The sequence below is a fragment of the Centropristis striata genome, chromosome 4 (genome assembly GCF_030273125.1).
Source record: "Centropristis striata isolate RG_2023a ecotype Rhode Island chromosome 4, C.striata_1.0, whole genome shotgun sequence".
Classification (NCBI taxonomy): domain Eukaryota; kingdom Metazoa; phylum Chordata; class Actinopteri; order Perciformes; family Serranidae; genus Centropristis; species Centropristis striata.
This window is the reverse complement of record NC_081520.1, coordinates 42,670,404-42,680,585: the sequence shown is the minus strand read 5'-3', so window position 1 is coordinate 42,680,585 and position 10,182 is coordinate 42,670,404. Positions and strand designations below refer to the sequence as shown.

Sequence of the window (10,182 nt, the reverse complement as noted above, 5' to 3'; positions counted from 1 at the left end):
ATCATATAAGTGCATATTTGCTTCAGCAGCATGCTAACTCATGCTTACTCACATTCCTGTGTGTGAACAGACTAAGTATGTGTGCACGTTCTACACTGTACATATAATCCGTGCAGCACCACTATACATTATTACCAGTCCAAGGAATCATCTGCAGTAATCCATTTCACGTTACTGTTATTATCCTTCATAGCAGGAAGGGTTTGGGGAACAATCCCAGCATTCCATCTACAGACGGATAAAAACAAAGTGCACACACATCTGCACACAAGGCCAGTTACAGAGAACATGACACACAACCAGTCCCAGTACAGCCAGTAGGCGTGGAGAGTTTACTAAACGTGTTCTGATGAACGAGGATGACCTCTTTGAATCATCCTTTTGTATAAATGGTTCTGTTCACACTCATGTATCATCCTCTTTGTTGTCCAGAGGGGGAAAGTGTTTTTGAATAGAAAGTGTGTAGGTGTGTTTAGTGGTAGATTCTCTCTCTCCCTCAGCAACATGAACCCTGAACAGATAACAGAACCAAGTGGAGCCAAGTGGATCTGCTGTGACTCATTCAGTCTATAAAAAATAACCTTATAGCATGTCACTCTAATCACTTTAATGATGTGCATATGTGAATTAGTCAAGGTCATGTAACATGACAGGAACGTGCTGTTCCCTGTTAGTACAGCATGTCTTAGTGTGTGACTGAACATGAGTAACTGATCAGTGATGACAGGTCAAATCAATTTATTGACATGAAAATAAAAATTATGCAAATCATAACTTTTCTATGAGGGAATCCAAACCAGAAATATGGAAAGAGTCTATTTACAATTCAGAATGTAACAGTGCTGATGCTTCTCTGACAAACTTTCACTTGATTAAAAAGTTACACACTTTCTGTGATGCTGTGTTTTCATTGTATAAATGAGAAACAGGTTAAAAAGAAAACAACTCAAGCATTGGTAAGTCTATACACGATAACTTCCAGGTGTTTCAAATCAACTGTTTCTGAACAGTAAACTGCAAAGAACAGGATTATTTTTTGTGACCTTTAACCTTTAACCTCTCAGGACGATGTTGTCCAAAGACAGAACGATGAAGCAGATATAAGAGAGACGAGTGAACGGTTTAAAGCCACTTTATATGATTGTTGGACCTCAGAGATGAGTAAATGCAACCTCACTAGCTCTGGATGAAGTTAGAGCAGAAGTTCAGGGACTAAAGTTGACTAATAAACTAATAAAGTGAAGTCATAGCTACAGAAACCAGCAGTATAATGCCCTCAACACAGTTTGATCATGAAACTGGCACCTGATCTTGAACTGGCAAGTTCCTCTAATAATAAAGCAGCCTTCTATTCATAGTCTATATCCATTACACAAAGGTCTACTGTATATTGGGAGCTTCACTAGCTTATTCATTTTAACCCGTAGAAGCTCAAACGTATGAATCAATGGGAACTATTGTTATGCAGAATGACTGCAGTTTTTGGTAAGGCTGTTTACTCAACACAAACAGAATCATGCTTGAACAAAGAAGGGACTATTGCACTTGTGACTGATGATGTGCTGATGATGTGCTGTCAATATTAAGGCTCCAAATCAAATGTTGCCCACATTCTGTCTTGGCTTTTCTCCCGTTCTTTAACGTATTGCTAAATCAATCTCACGTTTGGAGGTATGCACATAGTTGCAGCATGATCTTTCTGTATAAATACCAATATTCTGTGTTGAATGTGGCTCTTTAAACGTGTGGCCCTGATGTGCAGCCATCAAAAAGCAAACAAGACTTGAATATTGTTTTTGTTGTACTTTTAAATATGTGAAAATGAAACTAGATGGAATTAGATGTTGTGCTGGTGAAGATATTATTCACTACGATACCAGCAAGCTTCTCCCTGTCTACCAGATGTAACTAAGGATTAGTTCCATCCATGTACTTTATTTAGCTTTAGTTTTGCAAACACATCTAAACAATCTTAGGTTTTAATCAGCTGCAGTCAGTGCACGGTCAAGTCCAAAATCCTTTCTTCCTTTGCCAAGACTTCAACTGGATTTTTAAAACTCCAAATAGGAAAGCTGACATTTCTTTAGTGCATTGCTAGTTTACAGTATAAATACTGGTGCAATGGATAAAAGATTAAGTAGAAGTAAAAGGTCCTGTGATGGGAAACAAGAATTAGCAGCAGGACAAAAGGCCAGCTAGCCAGCTGGGTTTTTCCACTCTGAGCTCTGTGGCTCGTATTGTGTTTGTGTGACAACAAACACATGAACACATTAAGAACAATCGTGATGGTGTCATCTATGTTGTGTTTTCATCAAACTGCCTTATGAATAATTCAGAACTATTCTTCATTACTGGCATCCATTGTGGTGAAATCCTTAAGTAGAAAAACAGAAGAAGTTGATATATTTCTCAATATATTTACAGAAAACCGCATGATGAAATAAAAAGAAATGAACACCAGATGGGAAAAATATGCAAAAATATGCACAAACACTGGCGCATTGTGTGGAAACTTTGGAATGAATATCGATAGTCAGTGTTTATACGTTTTCCATGAGCCATTTGATATAGTTGTCTGTCATGCGACGTGCAATCAGGAAGTCAGTTGGCCACACGGTGAACATCAGGCCTCCGTGGAAGCCCGTGTCGTAGTGTTCATGAGTCACGTGGACGCCAGCAGCACGCAGCCGCGTCACGTACATGATGCCGTCGTCACGCAGCACGTCATACTCACAGGTCAGGATGTAGGCTTTGGGCAGCGAGCGTAGCGACGCGTCTGGGACCAGCAGCGGAGACGCTCTCGGGTCGGCCAGAGACCGAGTCGCTCCGTCGGTTCCTCCCGCCCCGCCGCCTCCCGCCACCACGGCAGGAGCGCTGTAGTTGTATTTCTTATGATACGTTTCTGGCAGGAAGTTGCTCCAGTTGACGAACTTCAGCAGGTTGGAGGACTCGGGGTTGTTGTGGGTGTTGGCCATCATGGCTCTGAAGAGCGCCTTGTCGCTGGTGAAGTACTCGCTCCAGAAGCGCACCATGAGGGTGCGGGGCAGGATGGGCATGTCCCGGTTCTGCTGGTAGGACGGCGTGTTGAGGTCCAGAGCCTGCAGCACGGGGTAGATCAGGGCCTGGGCCTTCAGCTGGACCTGCTGGCCAGGCTCCTTCTGTAACTGGAATGAGAGACAGAGGAAGACTGGATTGTATTTGAAGAAAATTGCATTAGTATTTCTTAAAGCTGTTCATGTGCTGAAAAAGTTCTGACGGATAAATCAACATCATCTGATCACATGTTGACAGAATGAAGGTTATCAGCCAGTGTTCTGCATTTGTTTCTGAACTGTTACAATTCTTAACTCATCAATGTAGCAACAGAACTGAGTTGATGTGACAGTAACACTGAAATACAACTTGATCGACCAGTCAAGTTGAGTTTTCAACCAGTCGTTAATTTATGAGCGTCCCAGGAACCATAACACCAGCTGGACAAACCCCAATGCTGGCTGGTTCACCTCATTATGCAAAATAATTGGCTAGCTTGACTACTTTTATTAGTATAACAGCCTCTAATACATGCAGGACGGTGTGCAGGATGCAGCACTTCAGGAGATTCCTTTCTTCTGCTCCTCTTGTACCCATTTATTATTTTCTAAGCAGAGAACTTCCTCCTGACCTTAGCTAGCATTGATCTTTCTTGACGATGGCAACAGGCTCCTCATGCAGGCCGATATGATGATCATATATCAGCATGAAAAAAGAAAAGAAGTCCTGCAGAGTCCTGTAAAGCCATTGTGAGACATGGCTGTCTTTAAAGTGTTTTCATCTCAACTTCATTGTCTTTATAGTTATATTCCAGTAAAAGGTCTTGTCATTCCAAGTATTTAACTGTGTGTGAAACTGTACTGAGGCTAATAGTGTCAGTGAACTTGAACACAGCCTAAACCTAAATCACTATTACAGTGTAAATTCCACAGAGATTACTTTAAGAGAGCTAAACTCCTTGCCTTGTTAAGACTTGTTAGGCTCTGAGCCCTGATTCTATCAGATTACTTCAGATACCTGTTGCCAAAGCCAATGCTGATAATTTTGTTTATTTTCTTTTTGAAATCCCCCATACCCCTTTAATCGGTATTTTAGTGACCAAAAGAGAATAGAGAGAGTTATTGTTTTTACTCCTTAACCTTCCACCCCGTCCTATTTTTATTCTCTATTTTTCTTCTTCTTTCTCTTTTTCTCCTTCTAATGTTTGACTGGGACAGTTTCCAGGGTCGCTGATGTTGACCATGGTGAATATGTTACGGCACACACACACACACACACACACACACACACAGTACAAACAATCATAAAATTACTACCAAGTGAATTTGAATCTGTGAAATTTGAGTTTAGACAAAGGCATGCTATGGTTGTTATGGTAGTTAGGGTTATAGTTGTAGTTGTAGTTGTAGTTGTAGTTATAGCTATAGTTATAGTTATAGTTTGTTATAGTTATAGTTACAGTTAGTTATAGTTACAGTTATAGTTATAGTTATAGTTGTAGTTGTAGTTGTAGTTATAGTTATATTTATAGTTATAGTTATAGTTATAGTAAAAGTTATAGTTATAGTTACAGTTATAGTTATAGTTGGCCACTATTTGTCACCTCAGGCTCTCCTGGTTCAGGGTAATACAAAACTATTGATCATAAACCTATCATGTCCCCTTTTTATACATTTCTTGTCCCATATGTGAAGATGAACTATAAGTGGACACCAGTAATAAACCTTATGTTGGGTACCTGCTGGGAGACAGCAGCAGCCAGGTTCCCTCCAGCACTGTCTCCAGACACAGCGATGCGTTCAGGGTCCACATGGTACTGGGCCAGCACGTCCTCCTGGAGGAAGTGTTTCACCACCCGGTACACGTCTTCATACGGGACGGGGAAGTGGTGAGCAGGAGCCAGACGGTACCTGGAATATAGGTTATAGTTATATGTTATAGTTTTAAAGATCAGCTTCTAACTTCATCTGTTTGGAAGGAGAAGTCAGTCGACAGACATAAATAAAGCAACAGAAAGCTGCTCCACCAAGCAGGAAGTTATAAAACAATATATCATATTATAAAACCGCTGGTCAATATTATCACACTACATTTACCGCCATTTACTTATTGAGCACCCTCTGCACAGGCTTGCTATTAAAGACATCAATTATTCACATAAATTGAAAGTTTATCATATTACAGATTAACATGACATGATATCAATCTGTTATTTCTGTAAATTCTGTCATATTTATCTGAATAAGAATTTTTCGTTTGCAGTTCTATTTAAAATAATACAAATATATCTTGTATTGCTGTAAAATTGAACAAAAGTGGGAAAATAAGGACACATTACTTTTTGTGAAAATGTTAAATTGTGATCAAACTACACTGAAACACGGTGAACAAATGCCAGCAATGCTTAGTAATATTCATTGATAAATGCCAGATAGTGATAATAATGCATCGTGTTGTGCCACTAATGATTCCTGTACTAATGTTTCAACCATGCATGCATCACCTTATCCTGTTCTAGACTTCTAAAGAGACTTATTGATCACACCACAGTGGGCTTCAGTAAACAACAGGCATGGAAAGGTCATCAACAGAAAACCTTTTGACCAATTGTTTTGAATCAATACCTCAAAATCATGCTGGCAAGTTTTTCAACAACTGCAAATTGCAGCTGCATAATTGATATCAGGTCCATTATTTACTGTACAATTACTTTAAGTTGTAGCTCTGAATTGTTATGTGCTTCAATCAATAAGCCAAAGGGCACTCAGGGTTAACTTTGGGATTGTGAAATGCTGGAATCACTCATTGAACCAAAACAAACCACAAACTGGAATTCAGATGGGAGTGAAGGCTTTACCCCCACAGCCAGACACGATACACAGACCCACTCTGCCTCTCAGATACTATAAACCAGCTGTGGTATACGCACAGAAAGATGACTTGATGACTAAGCACAAGTACTTTATATTAAATTTGACTGCTGATTGATGAAGCTGAATAAATGTGAGCAGTAAACAGCCATGGAGAGATTATTGGCAAAGGAAAGTTAGAGCGCTGGGAGGCAGAGTTAGAGCCGGACGTGCCAGAGAGCAACAGTGAGTGTAGGCAGGATCGGCCTGGCCGGACCAGAATAAAACCTGTTAGCTTCACTTAGCTGCTTCCTCTCTCATCCACACTGAGAATAATGAGGGAGGACAGGCCCAATGACAACAGAAACGTGTTTAAAGAGCTGAGAGAACAAGCTGGAGCATCAGGAGAACTTAACTAGGAATACTAGACATGAAGCAGCAGCCTGTGCAGAATATATTATTATTATTATTATTATATTACAGTGGCTCTATAATATGACATACTTACTCCACAGAGAGAACCACTGCATCCATCTCTGTGACTATTTTTCTGGCGAGGAGATCATATGGACTCATCCCTGCACAGAGAGAGGAGAACAACACAGACCACCATTATTACTCTTCTTCATTATTACTCTTCTTCATTATTACTCTTCTTCATTATTACTCTTCTTCATTATTACTCTCCTTCATTAATTCCTGAGATCACACATTACTTCACATGAAGGTAACACTTCAGCAGCAGAGAAGAACCATCTAGTCTGGTGATGCTTCCTAGTGAGATCTGTGTGACTGTAATTGTTACAACCGTTCAACAGATTGCACCACCAGCGTGAGATGTGTCAAACTGCATGTCATGTCTTTACATTGTGGATTAGCGAGGCTAACCACCCACTGAGGCTCCCACCGCTCCAGCAGACGGTGTGTTATTTCCTCAGAAAGCTGCGAAAGCTTTGTGGCTTGTGTTTGATAGTTTGTTCATTATTTATGATCCTGTCATAGAAGCTGTCACAGGGAGTCTACATAAAGCTGTGAAGTCATTTGTCACAGCAATTTCAGAATACTTTCTCAATAAAACTGTAGAATTACTGTGATGAACACATCACAGGCTCATCCATCCATCCATCCATCCGTGTTCTATCCATCCTTCAGACTCAGAGTGATAACTCTGTGTGATAAAGGAGAAGAGGCCAGCCTCCAACTTACGGGAGCTGCCCAGGCACCACCCTCCACCATGCAGGTAGATCACAGCTCTGCTCAGCTCTCTGTCTCCACCTCGGTGCTGAGGCTGGTACAGCACCACCTCCACTCCATCAAATTTCTGCTCCGTCACCTTGACATGCTGGTCGGACAGCGGCACCACTCTCTCAGCCAGAGTGATGAAGTACATCACCCCCATGTAGTCCTTCAGACCCACCAGCTCACTGAAGTCTGCCTGGAGAGAGAAGCAGAGGGACATAACGAGAGATTAATTACAGAATCAGCATTGATCATAAAAGTTTTATACTTACAGGAATATAACTGCAGGCAGCTTATCTATGTAAACAACCAAACTAATAATATTCAAAACAGAAAGGGTTAAGATGTGAAACTATGTTGTATTACAGAGGGAGGCTAGTTATGTATTAATATAGACAGTTATTTGTTTTAAGAAGTTGTAACTGAATCATAAGTTATAAAGCAGGTCTGTTTGATATACAGTCAGTAGCTGGCATGAGGCTAATCAGCTGACTCTCTTACTGGGACCATAATGCATTTCATCAGTGTGTCACCCACTCCAAGGTACAATAACCACTTATATCATTGGAGGATAAAAAACTGAAGCGTTCTATCGCTCTGTTGCAAAGAACAGAGTAAGCATTTACTAAAATAAAAACAGAAAGAGCCTAACAGACCAGGTTAAAGTCAAACCTGTGTGACACTTATTGTTAATGCTCCAGGAGAGAATGTCAAACACTTATTGTAATTACACATGATCAGTCACTGGAACAGTTGGACGTGTGCCTGGTTCAGGGGCATAAATCTGGATATAAAACTTAACAATATGGGCTAAGATTAAATACTTGACTCTCTGATGCATTTGCTATATTATAATAATGGAAAATGGAATATAGTGCTTCATAAAATACTTTAAAATGTTGAACAGTGTCATTGTATTGATCCCATCAGACAGAATGAGCTGGACCCTCTTTTTCTTACAACACATATTATAATGTCCTGTAGTGTTGGACTCAGTCTGAATGTAACACATATGTAATCTGTAATTACTGCAACACCTCTAGCTGCTCAATGGACCTGAGGTGTGGCAGCACAGAGCCATAACTCTTATATTTACTAATGTGGCACTTATGTTTGAATTACTCTTTAATATTTAGAGCTATGAGTCATATTAGCTTCAGCACAGAGAACTACAGCAACACAGGCGTCCAACGGGCATAAACAGAGTCGGGTTTCCTTAATAAGGTCTATTATTAGAACAGGTGAGCAGGACTATACACCACATGGATTAGCATCTGACATAATCTGGTGTAACAACCATGTATATCCTCATCAGCAAAACACAATAAATGTTGAACCTGTCTTTACTATACTACAGAGGACAAATAAAGAGTTTTAAATCATTTTGATATGACATTCAAGGCTAAATTAACAAACCATGTGTTCAATTTAAAGGAGAAATAGGTGCACATTCAGCCACAGAGCTGGACTATTATACAGTAGAGGGGTTTTATTCTCAAAGTAACTATCAGTAGCAGCAGATTTAATGCCAAGATAGAAGAAGATGTGAGTTTTTCCTTACCAGGTGGCTGAGACTTCTGAAGAAAGAGTTGGTCAGCATGAGTTTCCATCTCTCCTCTATCTCCTCGGGAATGGGCTCATAGATGTAATAAGCGGATAAAGAGCAGAGAGCGACGAATAAAACGATGCTTCCAAGCCTCATCTTCCACCGCGTCCCCAGCAGCTGACTGCAGGCTGCAAACACAAACAAGCTGCTGCTGCGCGACCGAGCTACGCTCCTAATTAATTTTGGATCTACACCAGCTCAATATGACAGCACGTGTTTGGTGTCATTTGATGGTTGTCGGCGTGCATGTTGGAGCCTTTCCTCGCTGCTCGTGCGCGCTTCGTAATGCATGTCCGTCTCGTGGACCGGAGAATGAATTTAAGTGTCAGTGATATGGAAACTGGAGCGCGCGCACTGAGTACTCACGAGGCAGAACCGTCCCACCTTGGCCCGCACCGCAAATTCCTCAGGTGCCTGCGCGTTCTGCTTACACAGGACGACACAGCGACGGAACTTTGTGCCAAGATGCAACTGATGCTGAAATAACACAGCTTATGAAACAACAGCGGCTCGTGCATCCAACTTTGACTTTGACGCACAAACGTGTCCGCTGTGCGCTCTGCGAGATACTTGTGCTGATCCACGCTACATTATCTGCGTGGCTCATAACCCGGGAGCATTAATACGTGACTGCAGTGCAGCTACGAGGCTATGGTTGCAGGCTAATTATACTATTGGAGACAGAGCCAGATGAGATGTCTCGTTTCCTGGTAGCTGGCTGTCAGAGCAATATGATTCTCTCATGCACTCAAGTTTTAAAAGGACCCTGCAGAGGATCAGATTTAGTGCTGCATGAGTTCAAAGACAAAGAAGTTGTAAGTTCAGGAGAGTTGTTTTTCCTCCCAGTAAAATATATTGTAAAATATATTATATTGTATTATTGCAAGCAGAATTCACTATCAGAGGGTTAGCTTAGTGCTGCCCTTGTTTACAAACCACACCCAGAACAGAGTTAACAAAATAAAAGGCTCCTTATACACATGCACTATTCTCAAATAACAGGATTAAAATCACCAGAGCTTTTTGTTTTTGGATGGTTAAAGGAAGTATTAATAATACAGATTAAAAGCAAAGCTATGAACAAACTGAAGACTCTGTTAGTGTCTCTGGTTTGACAGTGAGCTGGTTCAGCAGTGTGTGTTGTACATTAGTTAGATTTTTCTGCAGGCCTCTTCTCAGAAACCTGAGCCACATGCCTCCACGTGACTTTGTATTAACCTCTGTGTTCTGATCCTTTCAAACTTTCTCTCAGTGAAGTTGGAATTTGTAATTGACTGGTGTTTAAGAGTTGGCAAGTGTCTCCTTCCATCAGCCATCAAACTGGATTGAGATGCAATGTGCAGGATGCGGGTGTGACCAGGCTGGTGAAAGCTCTGTGAGACTGATCACTGCTGAGCAGCAGAATACTAAATCTCTTCTCTGAATACAAAATTACACTTCAGACGCTCCGGGATT

At 41.0% G+C, this 10,182-nt stretch overlaps 1 protein-coding gene across 1 annotated transcript; it reads right to left on the bottom strand.

The window, feature by feature from the left end:
- Positions 1-721: 721 nt before the first annotated feature.
- Positions 722-9,124, bottom strand: aadac (arylacetamide deacetylase). The gene is made up of 5 exons (XM_059332221.1): positions 8,683-9,124; positions 7,089-7,317; positions 6,391-6,460; positions 4,772-4,943; positions 722-3,164 (listed from the first exon to the last, which is right to left on the bottom strand). Exons 1-5 carry the CDS (start codon positions 8,821-8,823, stop codon positions 2,541-2,543), a joined length of 1,236 nt encoding a protein of 411 aa, XP_059188204.1. The 5' UTR covers positions 8,824-9,124; the 3' UTR covers positions 722-2,540.
- Positions 9,125-10,182: the final 1,058 nt, after the last annotated feature.

Bases quoted from the DNA above. Each gene is read 5' to 3' on its own strand.
- aadac (XM_059332221.1), bottom strand. From the start codon at position 8,823: ATGAGGCTTGGAAGCATCGTTTTATTCGTCGCTCTCTGCTCTTTATCC. The intron at 7,318-8,682 runs GTAAGGAAAAAC...TTCTCTCTCCAG, and splicing joins TCAGAAGTCTCAGCCACCTG to GCAGACTTCAGTGAGCTGGT. The intron at 6,461-7,088 runs GTAAGTTGGAGG...CTCTCTGTGCAG, and splicing joins GTGGTGCCTGGGCAGCTCCC to GGATGAGTCCATATGATCTC.